The 19,574-nt window shown below is 46.5% G+C and overlaps 1 protein-coding gene across 1 annotated transcript in view; it reads left to right on the top strand.

Moving 5' to 3' along the window:
- Positions 1-4,081: 4,081 nt before the first annotated feature.
- The window catches only part of MERTK (MER proto-oncogene, tyrosine kinase), a 114,208-nt gene continuing 98,715 nt past the window's right edge, over positions 4,082-19,574 (top strand). Inside the window, exon 1 of the mRNA XM_047852747.1 lies at positions 4,082-4,264. Coding sequence (XP_047708703.1) covers positions 4,204-4,264 — 61 coding nt within the window. The 5' untranslated portion in view covers positions 4,082-4,203. The remainder of the gene's footprint in view (positions 4,265-19,574) is intronic.

The raw sequence follows: 19,574 nt of genomic DNA, 5'->3' as shown, positions 1-19,574 counted from the left end.
TGGCACCATCCCAGTCCCCCTGCAAATTTCAAGAACTTGGCATTTCTATTTACAACATGTTGCTCAGCACACTGAATGGAGGACAAGAGATCAAGGGGCTTAGAATACTAGTGTTGGAAGGTCATTATGTGGTACTGAAAGCACCAAGAATTATGACAGGGATAGTGTGAAGGAGTGACTGTGGAGCAAGTACTAAAATCTTCAAGGAGGGGCGCCTCGGTGGCTCAGCTGGTTAAGTGTTTGACCGGGTCAGGTCACGATGATCTCACGGTTGGTGAAAATTCAAGCCCTGCATCCAGCTCTGTACTGACAACGTAGAGCCTACTTTGGATCCTCTGTCTCCCTCTTTCACTGCCCCTCCTCTGCATTCTCTCTCTCTCTTTCTCAAAAATAAACATTAAAAATAAAATACAATAAAATCTTCAAGGAATATGAGAGAGAGAGAGAGAGAGAGAGAGAGAGAGAGAGAGCGCCCTAGGGGTCTGTAGATACCTGCAGCAAACAGGGCTGGTAACATAACGTTCAAGCCACAGACTTTAGAGGGGAGGGACAGGAAATGGTCTTAGGGCAGCAAGAAGAACCCCACCTCCGGGCTCAGGGGCACGAGGGGACGTGAGTGTGGGAGCCATGGTTCTGCAAAGGAAAACCAGGGTGCTGGGACTGGAAGAGCATGGAATGGCTGCCGGGTGAGTGAGTCCAGGCTGTAACAAGCACGAGGGGCCATGGGATGGCTCCCTCGTGGAGGTGCTGTGCATATGTCCCAGGTGTTGGTATTACGCTTGGAATGGAGCATGAGCTCAGCCGATTTCTGTGGAATAGCGAATGAATGAATGGCTCTCTGGCCCCAAAAGAGGGATGGGGCCATTTCCCAGCACACCCTCATTCAGAGCATGCTGAGGCCAAGCCAGCTGTGTAAATACCTTATCGGGTGGTCTGCACTACGTAAAAGTGGACAGGGGGAGGCCTGCCCTGAATGAGGGGGCCACGTGCTAGACTGGAGGGGGGCGGGGGGAGCAAATTACAAGCCACATCTGGGGACAAGGCTGAAAGGGTAAGAGGGGGGACAGCAGAAGGACAAAGAGAAATAAGACGGCTTTCCAATGGGCTGGTTGAGGACTGAGTCTCTACACAGTTCATGCGGGGAGTTCAACTGGAAGTCTTAAACCTTCTCATTGTTATGTCGAACATGATCAATTTAGCGACTGGGATCACAATGCCACTACATTTGGGGCGCAGCCCTTCTACACTCAAGTCATTGGGGGTAGTCTTCCCCAACCCCTGAATGGATGCTACTGCAGGCCCTCGATACTCCTTCTTTTTCTTAGGGAATAAACAACAGGGTTCCTCCCTGTAACACACCAAGTCTTAGTAAACGCACAACACGTAGTGGGCATTCAAGTATGGGTTCCAGGATGCTGCTGCCCTGTTGAAGTTGCACAAATGTGTATAGGCAGAGGTCCTATAAACATGGAAATAGTTGTTTAATATGGGAGTCTGATTTTTTTTCTTTTTGGCTCACATTTCCGTTCACATGTCTTGATCCTGTGAAGAACACATTACATGACAATGTCATTCAGGTGCATGGCATGTATGAAACTAATACGATAGAACTGATATCCCACATTTTCACCAAGTTTTCCTATTTGTGGAAGTTAAAAAACATAGCTGCAAATTCTTTGACACTTCCATTATCAGGAGTTGGGGGGGGGGTGTCTCTGGTTCTTCCCTGGGAGAGTGGGGTTGTGACTGCTTCCACGGAGAGAGTCTGGTGAAGTGGAGCTAGGTGACCTCCGAAGCTAGGTAACAAAAGGCCAGACAGCTTCTCCCTCGTTCACTAGAACGAATGCCTGCTTTTGCCAGCCCAGGTCACCATGCGAGACTTCCAACTGCACTGAAGCCACCATGGAGAAGCCTCATTAAGTGCTCTGGTCTGCGGCCCTAGTCTTCAGGTCATCCCAGGGCAAGTGCCAGCTATGTGAGGGCACAAGCCTTTAGATCAGGGGTTGGCCAACTTTTTTCTTAAAGGGCCATAAGATCTGTTACAGTTCCTCAGCTGTGCTGTTACAGCACCAAAACAGCCATAGATAACATACACACAAATGGCTGTATTCCAGTAACATTTACTTGCAAAAACAGGTGATGGGCCGGGAGGCTGTTGTTTGCTGACCCCTGTTCTAGATGATTCTAATCCCCAGCCATTTGAGCCTAAGATCCCTGCAGAAATGGGAGAGCAAAGACACACTATCTCCCTTGCACTGGTCCAAATCTCTGACCCACAGATTCCATGACTCTAATACAGTGGCTTTTGTTTTATCCCCATATGTCATATGTCACACAGAAATGGATAACTGGAACGGTTCCATGCAAGGTAGAGAAAGAGATTTGAGCAAACTTGAAGGAGTAGAGTTAACCAAGAGGGTGTGAGTCTGGGGGAAGAACATTGTGCACAGTGGGAACAGTAGGTACAATACCCCAGGGTGGCAGAGTGTCTAGGGTACATGAGCCATAGCAAGAAAATTGTAGAACGGCCCCACTGAGGTGTCCTGCCACCTTGCACATCTCCGCATAGGCATGTAGGCAGGACTTGACTGTAGTCTTACCCAGGTCTAGACCGACTGTGTATGGTTCCTCCTGGAGCACGAGGAGGTAAGCCTGATGAGCAGCTGTTTGAAGGCAGCTTCATATCCCTTTCTTGCGGGAGACTACAGGAACGTGTTTTTCTTCCTCCTCCATAGTTGTAGTTGAACACAGAACTTTCCATCTCCTCGCCTCCATGCCGCCTCCTCCCCTGAAGGATACAACTGCAGGCTCAGTAGCAGTCTGTAAAACTGCCTGGGAGTAGTTTAGAGTTGGCTGCTCAGCGAGTGACCTGCTGCTCCCTCTGGCTTGGTGTCCTCCCACGGGGCTGGGGATGCAAGGAGCTGGCGTGGTGCTGATCTTGCTTTTGCTGTCAGTGTAAGTCATAACCTGTCTAAATCCATTCCATTTGGGTTGGTTCTCTCTGTACAGCCAAATCTACCCAAAGAGGCCAGCCAGCCTCAGGGTCAGGGACTATTTGACAGGAAACCAGCATAAATGGAAGCAGAGTAAGGAGATGAGGTCAGAGAGGATAGGGGACCAGGTCCCATAGGACCTTGTAGGCCTTTGCCCTTTTGCAGCAAGAAAGCAGGAAACATTGGAGAGTTTTGAGAGTTCTGAGCAGAGAAACGACAATGATCTGGCTCATGTGGTCAAAAAGGATCACTTAAAATAAATTAACCCCAAAAATGTTTCCTTTAAGAAGTTATGTAAGTTACTGTTGTAATTATTAGTAAAAGTGGCTTTGATTTCTTTTATGATTAACTTTCTCGGCTGCTGCCCTCTGGGCCCCTCCACACTTCAGAGCTTCGGAGCTCCCTCCCTGAGCGTTGCCTCTCTCAGACTTGTCGCGGGCGGGCGCAGCAAACAATTCCTGTCATCACCAGGAACCGCTCCCCTGGAGGCAGTGCGCTCCCCGCCGCCAAGACTGGTCTCACACCTTTGGCCAGGTACCCAGGGAGCGCTCAGTAGGGAGCGGTGCCACGATGGCCTTGGCCTCTGGGAGCGTTGCTGCCAGGGTTTTCTGTGTCTTGCACGTCTGGATTGCGGAATCGCCGCGGACCCCAAGGTGCTGTACCCTCCTTTTGGGTCTGCCTCGGGAGCCCTCCACGCGTCTCCAACTTTTTCCCTGTCTCAGTCTCCCTCCCACCCACACGTGTTGAACTCCTGGCCAGCCCAGAGGCCAGGGCTGCTCTCTCCTCCACACCTCCAGCCGCCCCTCCCCTCTACTGGTTTCTAATTCCCTCCCTTTCTTGCAGTCCCCTCCCTTTCTCTCCACCCCCGTCCCCCATCCCTGGCCGCCCAGCTCGGCCCATGGCCCGCCCCTCCGCACCCGTGCTGTCCAGCTCGGTCCCCTTCCTTCCCCTCGGCGGCCCGCCTCTCTGCCCTCCTTCCCGCCCCCTCCCCACCCTAACTGGCTCGGGTCCGCTCGGACTCGGCCCCCGGCCCGCCCCTTCCAGCCCTAGGCGCCTCCTGCCCGCGGCGCGGCCCCGCCACTTCGGCGCTTAGCTGCCCCGCCGCCGGGACTGGGCTGCTTAGCTGGCGTGCTCGACCGGGGACTGGGCAGGTTTGGGACGTCCATCCGTCCGTGGATCGGGAGAGAATTTCCAGACGCGCTGCCCCGGGATGGGGTGGGCCGTGCTACCGCTGCTGCCGTGGTTCTTCCTCCCCGCGCTCTGGAGCAGAGGTGAGTGCGCGGGGCCCAGAGCCAGGCGCGGGGGGCCGGGGGCTCGCGGCCGGAGCTCGGTGAAGGGGGCGCGCCGACGGGGACGCGCCCGGCTGCCGGGCAAGTTTGCAAACACCTCCGCACGCCCCAGCGGTGCCAGGGCGTGGAGTGCGGGGGTCGACACCAACTCACTGATAGAGCGCCAAGGTCGGGTCGTGGGTGCGTGTCCCGGTGGAGCCGGCAAGGGGGTGGGCGCCGAGGGGTTCCCCTATACTGCGGAGGAGGAAATGGAGCTCGGCCCGGCCCGCTGCAGGTCGCCAAGTTTTCAGCCCCCGGGAACATTGGTCGCAGATCTGGTCGGGAACGCTCTGAAAACTTTCCCCTAGACAGCGCTGCGTAGTTGGACCCCTGCTCTGTCAGTAGTCCTGGGAGCCGCGGGCCCCATCTCCCAAGGGACCGGTGCCGGGGACGAGCCGCCTGGGGAGTTGGAGTCACATTCTTGGTGCTGCGATCGACCCGGGACGGGAGTCCGCCAGGGAGGGACTGCCTGCCGTCCAGGCTGCTCCCACTGGGCCCTTATGGGCAATGTTAGCACCCCTTTACAGGGACACCCTGTGAGTGTGGGGGCCCTGGACAAAGGGGAAGCATTCTTTTAACCCCTGTTATTGCTGAACAGAATCTAATGCGCTTGGACAGCGTCTGAGTTTGTCCTGAAAATGTCACATTCCAATGTAAGATAGTGGATTGATAAGTAGAGGCCAAGTAAGGCAGGTTCCATTCTTCATCAACTGTTTGGAGAATAAGTTTTTAACAAGCTAGAAGTTTGATTGCTGATGGCATTTTTTGACTAAGCTGGGAGAGAGTAACCAGGCTTTACCAAAAAGAAAAAGAAATGGTGGGGGATGCCACATCCCTGGCATTTTTCCTTAAGCTAAAAGTTTTCTATTTCAATTCAGCATGTGGTTTTTGTCTCTTTTGCCCATGAACATGACTGAATAGCTTTTACCTAATCACAAAGAATTTTTTTAAAGAATACCTGGAAAGTTCAATTAGAGTTAGGCAATTTACTTAAAATTTTTTCCTTTGAGGTTTTCCTTTGAAAGGTCAGTTGCTCAACTAAAAAATTTTTAAGCAGTGAACGTTCTTGTTTCATACATTAAATTACATATGCAATTTATAATTTGGGACCACATAGTAGTTTGAAGCAAACATCAAAAGCCAAACCAATCAAAGAACTAAAACAATTCTGTTCTACATCCCCACCAAAACCCTTCAAAATTCGTCAGCATTTCTGTCAGATCCCGCTTTTCATAATCTGCTGCAAATCTCTATTTTGCTACTAGTGAGGACTAGCCGTACCTAGTCTTGGTGGTGAACGTGAACGTGGTGACAATTATGGGAAAAGTAACAGAAACGATAGTTTTGGTGCTTATAAGGCATTTAAAAATGAAGCGTTTCTCTAAATTTTTTAAAAACCATAATCAAAAAACTCTTGTAGCTGACAATCAGCTTTACTCAGATAATCATAAAACGTCTGCTAAAACCCACCCAGAAGGAAGAATGAAAAATGTCTGTTTCTCTTCTGCCTTTTGCTTTTTATCTTGAATTTACCTGTGAGATGTGTGACAGTGTTGTATATCACTTTGCAAAAGCTTAAAGGATGGAATTCTCACTGACAGAATTAGAACAGAAGTAAAAATGCTATGGGAAGAGAGAAATTAGACTCTGTCCAGTTATAAGATTTTAGAGAGGGAGAGAGAGAGACAAGGTGAGGGATGTGTGTGTATAACAATGGAGAAGAATTGGTAAATAATTAAAATTCACATAGCACTTTAACCCAGGACTGCCCGCCCCCATGCAAACACATAAACACCATCCCACAAAGAATTACCCACACGCAGAACTGAAACTGCTGAACCAGGGGCATCAGGCTTTCCAATCTTTCCTTTCCGCTCAGTCTCTGATGGGGGAGCCAGTGAGCAGCAAAACCAGGCAAAGGGTGGCTCTCTAGAGGGCCAGGGAGAGGATAGAAGAGGAAAAATATAAAAGTGGATTAAAGTGAGCGAATCAGCCCATGCTAAAACTGTACATGCAGCTAAACATAGTCCTTAGAACAAATTGGGCTTTTAAAACCCTTCAACATTAGCATTTTTACCCCAAACTGATGCCATAACAGATATTACAATATATTGTAAACATTTTCCTGGGGAGAACTTGAAGTTGTCCTGTTGCTGACAGGCTTTTTGACAATGGCCTTGAATGCTTTTTGGAAGTAAGCAGGGCACATTTTAAAGATAATTTTTTAAAAGGGGCGCCTGGATGGCTCAGTCAGTTGAGCAACCGATTTCATGGTCTCACAGTCTGTGAGTTCGAGCCCCGTGTCGGGCTCTGTGCTGACAGCTTAGAGCCTGGAGCCTGCTTCGGATCCTGCGTCTCCCTCTCTCTCTGCCCCTCCCCTACTCATGCCCTCTCTCTGTCTCAGAAATAAATAACCATTAAAAAAAATAATAATTTTTTAAAAGTCATTCTGGGGGCACCTGGGTGGCTCAGTCAGTTGAGTCTCAGACTCTTGATTTTGGCTCAGGTCATGATCCCAGGGTTGTGGGATCAAGCCCTGCATCGGGCTCCATGCTGAGTGTGGAGCCTGCTTGGAATTCTCTCCCTCTCTCTCTCTCTCTCTCTCCCTCCCTCTCCCCCTCCCTCTTTCTCTCTTTCTTCCCTCTCTCCCCCACTCCTCTTTATCTCTCTCTCTCAAATGAAAAAGCAAAGAAATAAAGTCATTCTGATCTACTTTCTTTTTTTTTTTAATTTTTTTTAAAATTTTTTTTTTTAACATTTATTTATTTTTGAGACAGAGAGAGACAGAGCATGAACAGGGGAGGGGCAGAGAGAGAGGGAGACACAGAACTGGAAGCAGGCTCCAGGCTCTGAGCCATCAGCCCAGAGCCCGATGCGGGGCTCGAACTCACAGACTGTGAGATCGTGACCTGAGCTGAAGTCGGATGCTTAACCGACTGAGCCACCCAGGCGCCCCTCTACTTTCTTTTTAAAAAGAATTTTTTTAATGTTTATTTATTTTTGAGAGAGAGACAGAGCACAAGTGGGGGAGGGACAGAGAGAGAGGGAGACACAGAATCTGAAGCAGGCTCCAGGCTCCAAGCTGTCAGCACAGAGCCTGATGCGGGTTTGAACCCACAAACTGTGAGATCATGACCTGAGCTGAAGTTGGACGCTTAACTGACTGAGCCTCCAGGTGCCCCCTGATCTACTTTCTTAAAGTGATGACTGGAACACAGATACGTTTAAAATTTAACAGTAACTATGTTTTTCAATTTTAATTTTAGAAATAATTTCCAGATCGGGGTGCCTGGGTGACTCAGTCGATTAAGCATTCAACTTCAGCTCGGTCATGATCTCACGGTCCGTGAGTTCAAGCCCCGCATCAGGCTCTGTGCTGACAGTTCAGAGCCTGGACCCTGCTTCAGATTCTGTGTCTCCCTCTCTCTCTGCCCCTCCCCCACTCACGCTCTGTTTCTGTCTCTCAAAATAAAAATAAACATTAAAAAAATAAAAAAAAAAAAAGAATTTCCAGATAATCTGAAGAGCAGGGCCAGTGAGTTGCCAGTCAGAGCTGGTTACGAACAGGTTGAATCTTAAGATGCCTGTCAATTGGGAACATGCTACCAGGTAGAAAAGCTGAGCCAGGATGTTGGTTCCCTCCCCAACCTGCAAATGGACACATATTTGTAACTGCTGCTTCCTATGTTATAGCCAGAATGAGCTTTTGAAGATGAACTGGACTGTGTTGTCCCCTGGTTTAAAATCCTCCAGTGGCTTCCCATTCCTGACCAGGGTTTGCAAAGTTGCCAGGAGCCCCCTCCCCACTCCCCCTGCCTTATTTCTAGTTCTGATGTTCACTCTGCTCCAGCTATAAGCGTCTGTCTAGCATTTTTGCATTGGCTGTTCCCTCTAGCTGGACTCTAACCCAAGATCTCTCTATGCCAGCTCCTTCTTATAGTTTGGGTTTCAGCTCAGATGTCCCCTTTGAAGAGGCCTTCCCTCACTCCCACCCCAGCCAGAGCTGCGCGCGCGCCATTGGGTTTAATTTCCTGATAACACTTTTCACGACGTGATGGTGAGATGGTGCCCTGCTCCACCCATTTCAGATGCTCTGTGAGTGTGTGTGAATGGTATCGGAGAACCAGGACCCTGTGGGTCTCACCATGTGCTCCTCCCCCTCTGTCTTTCTGCTGGCTCACCCAGAAACAGAATTGCTGCAGCTCTCATGCTCTTGTGCTCAGCCTTATATTTTGCTGTGTTGTCAAAGAATGATTTCATTACAAGGACACTTAAGGCATTGAAAGAAGATAGATTTTTGGACTATATTAACCCAATATAGCACTATTAACATTTTATATTCTCTTTACTGTTCCAGCTAGAGGGGGAAAAAAGTCCAAATCTGATTTTTCAGTTTAAAAACACAGTGTTAGCAGCTCCTTGCTGGGGGCAGCTTGCCTGATCTCTAGTTAGCTGTGATCCTGAGTGCCTTGACTTTGGCCGGTTGTCACTGGTTTAATCTTAACCCAAGCATCTGGATTGGTATGCATCCTAGCGGGAGGTTAATGAGTAAAAAAACTGAAAAAAGCTGGTTCACCACCTGAGCTTCTTTGGACTGGGATGAAAATGTTAACGGGGTGCTGGGTGGGCAGTGAGCTGGGCTTTATGTCCCATCTACCTGGCCTCTGTGGAGCCCTGGGGGCCGTGGGTAACTGTCAGGACCTCAGTTTCCACTCTGATACTCACAGAACTGGCGGAAGGATGAAATGAGCTAAGGGGACACAGGAAATGCTCCAAAAATGTTCCCGATCACTGCTGATGGTACCCTTCCGTTCTTTTGAACTCAGATTTTGTAGAACTGTTTTTCCTAGACAAAAGACATTGGGGGAAAGGTTCTTGTTTTCTGGCTGAAATGAAGCCTAAATTACAGCCTGAAATACGAGAACGGAGCCGTGGATCACCCTCCACCGTTCAGAGCACTTTCGTGAAGGGGCTGTCCGTATCATCCTAGAGCCCTATGACAGCCAGCTCCCTGCTACCGCTCTTTAGGGCTTTGTCCCCAGTAGTCCTGCCAGCAGAACCCAGGCTTGTCACTTGTCACCTGAGGCAGGGCCTGCCTGCTGCCACCCCCTCCCCTTACCTTCACTTGTGGAGTTCAGACTTAACAAAGTACAGGAATAGCTTCCTGTCCTGTGCCTCTCAGGAAGGTATAGAAATGAAGTCCAATTCCAGCTCAACTTTTCCCACATAACTCTACTCCCACGTGGGTATGGTTTGTTTTCATTTTTGCATTTGTTTTAGTTTTGTTGTTTTTGAATCTAAACATCCAGGTAATCCCTTTCCTTTCTATCCTCGAAAACTAGGTCTCCCAATTGATACAACATGGATGCAACATGAGGCTCAGTTTCCTAGAGTAAACTGTGTGCGCGTCTGAGCCTGTGTGTGTGCCGGTGGTCCTCAAGCAAATGGAACGGGCAGGGAGCCCCAGATGCATTCCTGCTCCCAGACGCTTCCTGTTTGGTGGTGGCAGGTGTGAGCCATCCCCCAGGCACCCTGAGGGAAGCCCTGACTCCTCTCTGCCTCCTACACTCTGGGCATTTGCTAACCCCTGATGGGGAAGTAACCTGTTCTGTCTCTTCTACACCCCTTCCCTGTTCTAGTCCCTCTGCCTCCAGCTGAAGGCTGAACGTGCAGCCTGGCAGGGGGTGAGAATTCCATCAGGGTCTGTGGGCCCCCTCTTGGACAGCAAAAGTATTGCAAGTACCTGGCCACCCTGGCACTTCCTCCCTGGGAGGCCTTTGCCTGACTGGCAGCCGTTGAACTGTATACAAGATTCTTTTTTTATTTTTTTAATTTGATATCTTTTTTTTTTTAATATTTATTCATTTGAGAGAGAGAGAGAGAGACAGAGACAGAGACAGAGCACGAGTGGGGGAGGGGCAGAGAGAAAGGGAGACACAGAATCCGAAGCAGGCTCCAGGCTCTGAGCTGTCAGCACAGAGCCCGACACGGGGCTCGAACTCACGAACTGTGAGATCATGACCTGAGCCGAAGTCAGATGCTTAACCGACAGAGCCACCCAGGCACCCCAAACTGTGTAGAAGATTTTTAACTACAGCAAGGTCCAGGCTTTCCCCAGTTCTGTGAGACCTCTCGACTCGGCCGCAGCAGCACTTGGAATAGCTGGGCATCCCTGTCTTCTTGGCAATACTGCTGTTTACATTCTCTGGTCCTCTGCAGTCTGCAGGATCCAGCAGGCATGACCTGTGACCTGCTGGGGAAGCCCTAGGCTGCCACGTCCAGGTCACCTCCTCAGTTTCTGGTGTGTGGTTTTTTTGTTTTGTTTTGTTTTTTTAATGTTATTTATTTTTGAGAGAGAGAGAGAGAGAGAGAGCAAGCACTCACAAGCAGAGGAGGATAGAAAGAGAGGGAGACACAGAATCCAAAGCAGGCTCCGAGCAGTCAGCACAGAGCCTGATGCGGGGCTCGAACTCATGAACCTTGAGATCCTGACCTGAGCCAAAGTCGGACGTTTAACCAACTGAGCCACCCAAGCACCTCCCCCCCCTTTTTTTAAATTTAATTTTACTTATTTTGAGAAAGATACAGAGAGCAAGCGGGAAGGGATGAGAGAGAAGGAGACAGAATCCCAAGCAGGCTTCATGCTGTCGGGGCAGAGCCCGATGAGGCGCTCGAACTCATGAACCATGAGATCATGACCTGAACTGCAATCAAGAGTCATATGTTCAACCGACTGAGCCGTCCAGGCGCCAGTCAGTTCCTGGTGCTTTAAGGTGATAAATGAAGAAAGGGTAGCGTTTTAAAAATGTTTATTTCCTTTTGAGGGGCGGGGGAGGGGGACAGAGGATCCAAAGCAGGTTCTGTGCTGACAGCAGAGAGCCAGAGGGGCTGGAACTCACCAAACATGAGATCATGACCTGAGCTGAAGTCGGACCCTTAACCGACTGAACCACCCAGGCATCCCAGGGTGATTCTGTCTTATACGTTTCATAGAGAAACCTATACTTAATTCTTTCACTTACTGGCAAAATGGATTTTCCGTGAGTCTTGGGGGTGATGGGGGAGGAGCAGAAGGGGAGGAAGAAAAAGAGAGGAGGCAGATGTTGACTTTAGGTTTGAATCAAGATCATATAGGAGAAGTTTTACGCCCCAGACTTAGAATGTTTGAGAGACTTCTGCTTGGAGAAAACCCATTTCATTACATATCTCAATGTATGTATAGGTTTTTGTGGTGGGAAATTTTGTGCTCCTATATGTCCCCTTGTACCCATTCGCTAGTGGTGTCTTCTGGGTACTTCTCAGTCGGTTCCTTCAAAGGTGCTGTCTGGCGTCTGCATAGTAAGCCAAGGCCCCAGCCAGAGCTGATCGTTGCAGCATTTGTGCACTGCCCTGGCTCACTTGGGGTCTCAGGTTGTCGTTTGACGATCAGGCAAAAGCTCTCAGACAGATCTCTTTTTGTGTAATCTGCTGTTTTGGGAGGGGTGGGGGAGCTCCAGTTACCTCAGCATTTAGGGACAACAAACAGCTTAGAATGTGCCTTAGCTGTGGTCTTGCCTCTCATTAGACACACAAAGGAAAGCCTTGTTTATCTTGGAGAAGCGATTGTTTTGCTATTTTAAGCTTCAGGGCGTATTAAAGCTATTAAGAGTAGACCGGCCTCATTATGGTTTTTGAAAATGACCTTTTTTTTTTACACAAGTCAGAACAAGCTGTCTTGGTGGAGAATATTAGAACATGGACTCAAACTTGCTGAAAGTTGTTTTCTGTCCCGGCACTACTTGGTGAATGCACAGTGAGGTGATAAATATTCATGGGCTCCCTAGTGCTGCCTGTTTCTGCCGGGCTGGTGTTCCACTGCATTACATGGCAGGCTGCCTCCACACAGGAAGTGAAACCCGCTTTTAAGCCTTTTTTACCATTCTGGCTCATGATTTGAAGATTTGTTGATGGAAACAATGTTCTTTGAAAGTTTTGTAGCAAAGCAAAAAGGAAGTTCATTGGATTTAGTATTACATCTAAAGCATGAGTTAAAAAACATAACCACTTTGGGAGTCCAGAGGTGTAAATTCTCATCTCGGTTTTGATATTAACTTGTAGGGACACCTTTCTGAAACTTCAAATCCCCACTGATCGAATGGAAGGGCAGATAAGGGATTCTGGGGCCCTTTCTGGGCAGAAAACAGATTCTATCTGAAGGGCAGAGGTGAGGTGGGACCCTTGCTCACTGTGGTTCTAGATACAGGGCCTTAGCATGAATGTCAGCCTCTCAACCCGGTGCCAGAGTCTGGCTGTGAGTGTCCTCAGGCCCCAGCCCAGAAACAGGGCCAGAGGCAATACAGAGTATTTCTTAAAAATGAGTCATGGCAGTGGGTTCTTTTCTGTGGGCAGATGCCATTCCCTGCGGCCTGAGATGTCTGTGCTCCTGTGAAATTCCCCCTCCAGCCCTGTCTGGGTTAATAGAATAGTTTAGAAACATGGATGTATATTTCTGAGAATACTGGACCTGTCCAAACAGATTATGGCTTCTTCCTGTCAAATCTGCAGGCAGTGTGGACTCTTGGGTTCTGGAAGGCATGGGGATAATTAGGTAGTCTTTCTGGGCTGGGCAGAGTAGAGCATGTCTCCCCAGGGTGCACAGCAGAATCCCTAGGGTCCAGGGGGAGTTCTGTATCATTTAAAAAAATTCTGTTCATTTAATATCATGATGTCATTTTATATCTGGAAATTAAATAAGTATTTTATAGTATGAATTGTAGGATGTAAAGCTCCCAAGCATTTTGGCTGGGAGGATAAGGAGAAAGTCAACTAGGAAGCTTTTTCAAAATACAGAAGCCCAGGCCCCACCTAGGACCTATGGACTCAATCTTTAGGGTGCAACGCTACTCAGTAGAAGGCTAAGCCATTCTGTACACATCTCTTGTTCCACTCCACCAATGCGGTGCATCTGATCCTCAAGGAGGAGTGGGGAGCCTCACACCTTCCCCCCGCCCCCCCCCCCCGAATCCCCCATTGCTCCCCACTCCAGTCTCCTCCCCTCGCCTCACCTCCCCCAGAGGAGACCACTCCCCCACACCGGGTGATTTAATTCCCATGCACCTCTTTACCCTTTGACCACACATAATTGTATTGGTAACACTTTACTGTGTTGTTTGACACCATGTCAGGTAGGGTCTACTTCTGGTTGCATGTAACAGAGAACTTCTCTTCAGTGGCTCAACCAAAAGGAAAGTGTTTCTCTCTTGCCATGAGCAGTCTGAGGATGGCCAGGCTGGGGTTGGGACGGAGGCTCCACGATGTGGTCAGGAACCTGGCTCTTCTTGGCTCTTTATTCTGCCTTCTTTAGTGGCTGGTTTTCGTGCTCATGGTCTCCACGTGGATGGTGCCTCCCTGGGCCTTCCATCTGCATTCCAAGAAGAAAGAATCGGGGAGGACAAAAATACAACCAGTTTCATAGCAGCCGAGTCTGCCCTTTTCAGGCCATAAGAAGATGATGGCTTTATGCGAAGCCCCAAGCGGTGGACTTCAGCTTGGCTTTCCCTGGCTGGGCCAAGCTGTAAGGAATAGCAATGTATTTATTACGTGTGTGCTTTCTCTCAGCTTGCTTTCTCACTTTGTGTTAAGTTTGCTAGTCTCCTCTGGGTTGAACAGTGCTGCCCCAGTTTATTTACCTTCATAGGCAACTATGCGGATAACGGTAGTTTATTTATCCGGTCTCCTTTTTTTGGGCACTGAAGAGTTTTTGTTGTTGTTGTTGTTGTTTTCTGTTACAAGCAGTGTTGCCATCACTATGCCTGTTTTTAATCTTGTGTTTATAGAGGTTTAATTCACGATAGTAAAGTGTCCAGTTTGATGAGTTTTAGCAAACATGTATCAAAACCACTACCCCAGTTAAGTTAGCCAGGAACTTGGGTGCCTGTCTCACTGTGGACATGCGTGAGTCTCTGGGGTGGAAATGTTGAGTTGTAGGATAGATGCATTTCAGCCTCAAAGTATACTGCCAAATGATTAGAGCAGAGAAAAGCCTTCTTTCTGCACGTCTTACAGGTATGTTATTGCCGTGGAAGATCTCGGTTGAGGCGTTTCTCCAATATCTTGAGAAACTCTAGATAGGCCAGGTAATGCTGCTCAGGGCTGGTAGTAGTCAGGTTGCAAAGCAGGCTGAGACCATCTTGGCATCACCCACTGGCCCTCCAGGCTCACCACCCAGCGCCCCATCCCCAGCCTTGCCTCTGGCACACTGGAGCCCTGTTCTGCCCAGCCCTGAGAAACAACCACAAGCAGGGGCTCAGGAGCTGGGCTCTGAATGTGGCCAGTGAGGTGAGGATAGGTGGCACTGGGAGAAGTCCCTTTATTTGTTCCTGTGTGTGAAGATCTGCGTGAGTTGTTTAGCACCTATGAGCTTGAGTCTGCTGCTCTGAACTGGGAACAGCAATACTCCCTGCCCAGGATCAGAGAAGATTGTGTAAGTGGAAAGGCTGGCAGAGAGTGAACGTTAAGGAGACAATAATTCAAGTGCTGCAGCCTTTGCCTCTTACCCAATAGAAGATGCTAAACATAGTTGGATTTTTAAAATTAAACTTTTAATTTTGAGATCAGTTTAGATTCTCATGCTACGTCTAAGAAGAAGTAATACAGAGAAGCCCCCATGTACCCATTACCTAGTTTCCCCCAAAGAGTAGCATCTTAGAACACTGTGGAACAAGCTCACAAGTGAGATATTGACGTTGTGTACTCCACCGCCCCAGGACCCCTCGTTGGTGCCCATGTCCCTCTGCCCGCTCACCTCCCTCACCCCTGGCAATCACTAACCGGTTCTCCATTTCTGTAATTTTGTCATTTCAAAAATGCCATACAAATGGATTCGTGCTGTATTCATTTTCCATTTGCTGCTATGACAAACTACCACCAACTTAGTTACGCAAAACGACAAAATACCGTATCATGTTGCATTTCGGTAAGTCAGAACCGTGACATGGGCCCCCCTGGGGCTAAAACCAGGGGGGCAGCAGGGCTTCCTCCCTTTCTGGAGTCTGTAGGGAGAGTCTGTTCCCTTGCTTTTTCTCACTTCTAGAGGCCGCTCACAGTCCTTGGCTCCTGGCCCTTTGCTCCAGCCTCAGAGCCAGCAAGCGTGGGCTGGATCCTTCCCGCACGGCACCACTGATGTGAACTCTTCTGCCTCCCTTTCTCCTTTGATAGGCCCTGGAGATGGCACATTCTCCACAGCATCTGGTGATGTCACTGTTTTTAATTTTTGCCATCCTGACAGGTATGAAGTGATATCACACTGTGGTCTTAATTTGCATTTCCTTAATGATTTATGACGGTGAACGCTTTTTCATGAGCGATCTGTCATCCATGTATGCTCTTTGGTGAAGCAATTTTTCAGGTCCTCGCCCATTTTCTAGTTGGGTTATTTGTTTTTTGTTGAGTTTTTGAGGGTTAATTATGTAGATACTAGTGCTTTGTCGGATACATGGTTTGCAAATAATTTCTCCTAGTCTGTAGTCGTGGTTTTTTTTTATGCTTTTAACAGTGTCTTGTGCAGAGTGGACATTTTTAATTTTGATGAAATTCAATTTATCCGTTTTTTCTTGTTAGGAATTACATTCTTGGTGTCAAGTGTGAGACTCTTTGCCTAACCCTAGATCCTGAAATTTTTCTCCTCTGTCTTTTTTCTAAAAATTTTACAGGCTTATGTTTGACATTTAAATCTGTGGCCCGTTTTTAGTTAATTTTTGAATAAACTGTAAGACTTAGGTCAAGCTTAAATTTTTTTGCCTATACATATCCACTTGTTCCAGCATCATTTGTTTAAAATGCTATCTTTCCTCCATTGAATTGCTTTTGACCTTTGCCAAAAACCAGTTGGGTATATTTGTGTGAATCTATTTCTGGTTCTCTTCTGTTCCATTGAGCTGTGTGTCTATATCTCTGCCAGTACTATCCAGTTTGATTATTGTAGCTATGAAATTAGAGGGACTGATTCCTGCCATTTCATTCTTCGTTTTCAAAATTGTTTTAGCTATTCTAGATCCTTTGCCTTTCCACACAAATTTTAGAAATATATTAGTTTTATTTACAAAAAATCTATCTGGGAGTATGTGCTTTTTGTAACTGACATCAAATATGTTGTTTTGACAACAAATTCTCCAATTCTTTTTTTTTAATGTTTATTTATTTTTGAGACAGAGAGAGACAGAGCATGAATGGGGGAGGGTCAGAGAGAGAGGGAGACACAGAATCCGAAGCAGGCTCCAGGCTCTGAGCTGTCAGCACAGAGCCCGACGCGGGGCTCGAACTCATGGACAGTGAGATCATGACCTGAGCTGAAGTCGGACACTCAACCGACTGAGCCACCCAGGCGCCCCACAAATTCTCCAATTCTTGACATCGACTGGGTGCCCTACAATTCAATTCAGTTCTGACACTAACTGCCTGGAGTTAGTGTAGACCTTACAGGTTAAGGACTCAATCTCATAAGACCACCCCCACTGCAGACACCAACTCAAATGAAATATGTGGGCTGCCCACATTTCTGCCCAGCTGACTACAAATTCAGTGGTTCCCATGCCATTCTTTCCCCTTCGGGTTTCATAGTTCACTAGAATGACTCAGGAAAGCACTCTTCTTATGATTACAGCTTTATTATAAATGATACAACTCAGGAAAAAACAAATGGAGGAGATATATAGGGCAAGGTCGAGGGGAAGAGGTTCAGAACTTCAATACCTTTTCTGGGTGTACCACCCTCCCAGCATATAGACGTGTTCACTAACTCAGAAGCTCCCTAAACCTTGTTGCTTAGGAATTTTATATGGGGTTTCATTACATGAGCATGACTGTTTAAATCATTGCTCATTAGTGACTAAACTCAATTTCTAGCCCCCGTCTCCTACCCTGAGGTTGAGCATGGGGCAGAATATTCTAACCCTCTAATCCCATGTTCTTCTAATGACCAGCTTCCATCCTGAAGCAATCTAAGGGTCCCACCCTAAGTCACCTTGTTAGCATGAACTCAGATGTGTTCCAAAGGTGCTCATTATGAATAACAAGAGACATTCCTATCATCCAGGAAATTCTAAGCATTTTAGGCTGTGAGGAACTGGGGACAAGGACCAGATATATGTATTTTTATTATACTGCAGTCTGTGTATCACTTTGAGGAGAATTTATATCTTTACGATGTTGAGATTTCCAATTTATGAACACAGTATGTCTCTCCATTTATCTAGATCTCTCATTTCTCCTATCAGTGCTTTATACTTTTCAGGATATGGGTTCTGTATGTGCTTTGTTAGATTTATACCTAAGTATTTCATCATTTGTGAGTGATTGTAAAAGGTATTGTATTTTTCATTTTGATGTCTATGTGTTCTTACTTAGTATATAGAAGTAAAATAACTTTTGTATATTTATCTTGTATCCTGTGACATTGACGAAATTGGTTTAGTCTCAAGGACCTTTTTTGCAGATTCTGTGGGATTTTCTATGTAGACAATCATACCTGCAAATGTGACTGTTTTATTTCTTCCTTTCTGGTCTTTCCTTTCCTATACTTTTTATTTCTTTTTCTTGCTCTACTGCATTGGCTAGAACTTTCAGCACTATGTTGACCAAGAGTAGAGAAAGCAGACACCTTGCTTTGTTTCCCCTAAGAGGGGAAGTAAAATGATAGCTATTGGTTTTTGTAGATGTTCTTTATCAAGTTAAGCAAATTCTCATCTCCTATTTTCTTAAAAATCATGAATGGGTGTTGAATGGCTGCTGGACTTTATTAAATGATTGATATGATTATGTTGTTTTTCTTCTCTAGCCTGTTAATATGGTGGATGACACAGATTGATTTTCATATATTGAACGAACTTCCTAGCCATGGAATAAATTCCACTTGGTCTTGGTACCTAATTCTTTCTATAAATTGTTGAATTCCATTTGTTGATATTTTGTTAAGGAATTTTTGCACCTATATTCACAAAGAATGTTGATCTGTACATTTTCTGTACTGTGTCTAATTTTGATATCAGGGCAACAGAACTAATATATTGGCAATTGTCCTCTCCTCTTATAGTTTCTGGAAGATAGTGTGTGGAATTTGTGCTAATTCTTCTTTAAGCATTTGGTGTAATTTTCCAGTGAAACCATGTGAGCCTGGAAATTTGTTTTGGGGGGAGTTTTTTAGATTATGAATGTAATGTCCTTAATTAGTTATAGTGCTATTCAAATTACCAGTTTCATATTGGGTGAGTTATAGTAGTTTGTTTTTGGTGGAATTAGTCCATTTCCTCTTTGCTGTCAAATTCATGTGTAGAGCTGTTCATAGTATTTAATTACTTTCCTTTTGATGTCTGTATGGTCAATAGTAATAGTCCTTATTTCATTCTTGATATTAGTAATTTGTGTCTTTTTTTTTTCTTTGTAAATCTTACTAGAGATTTATCAACTTTACTGATCTTTTCAAACAACCAGCTCTTTGTTTCACTAATTTTCTCTATTGCTTTTCTTTTTTCAATTTCATTTCTCATATTTATTATTTTTTGTTTTGCTCTTCCTTGTCAGTGTTCTTTTTTTTTTTTTTTTTTAATTTTTTTTTTCAACATTTATCCACTTTTGGGACAGAGAGAGACAGAGCATGAACGGGGGAGGGGCAGAGAGAGAGGGAGACACAGAATCGGAAGCAGGCTCCAGGCTCCGAGCCATCAGCCCAGAGCCTGACGCGGGGCTCGAACTCACGGACCGCGAGATCGTGACCTGGCTGAAGTCGGACGCCCAACCGACTGCGCCACCCAGGCGCCCCCCTTGTCAGTGTTCTGAGCCTAGATTACTGAGTAAATTTTCCCCTCAGCATTGTGCTGTGTTTCATAAATTTTGATATGTTGCATCTTCATGTTCATTCAGTTCAGTATATATTTGTTTACTTCCCTTGAGACATCCTCTTTGATCCATAGATTATTTAGAAGTTTCATTTGCAAGTATTTGGAGAATTTCCTATTACCTTTCTGTTATTTGTAATTTTTTCTGTTGTGGTCAGAAAGCACAGAGATTTTAAATCTTTTAAGTTTGGTGAGATTTGCTTTATGGCCCAAGATATGGTTTATCTTGGTTTATATTCCAACATCATTTGGAAAGAATGTGGATTCTGCTGTTGTTGGGTGGAATGTTCTATAAATGTAGACTAGATTCTTTTCATTGGCAATGTCATCAAGTTCTTCTGTATCCTGGCTTATTTTCTGCCAGTTATTTGATCAGTTCTTGA

This window comes from Prionailurus viverrinus, chromosome A3, assembly GCF_022837055.1.
Source record: "Prionailurus viverrinus isolate Anna chromosome A3, UM_Priviv_1.0, whole genome shotgun sequence".
Classification (NCBI taxonomy): Eukaryota; Metazoa; Chordata; class Mammalia; order Carnivora; family Felidae; genus Prionailurus; species Prionailurus viverrinus.
This window is presented reverse-complemented; position numbering and strand designations above follow the sequence as displayed.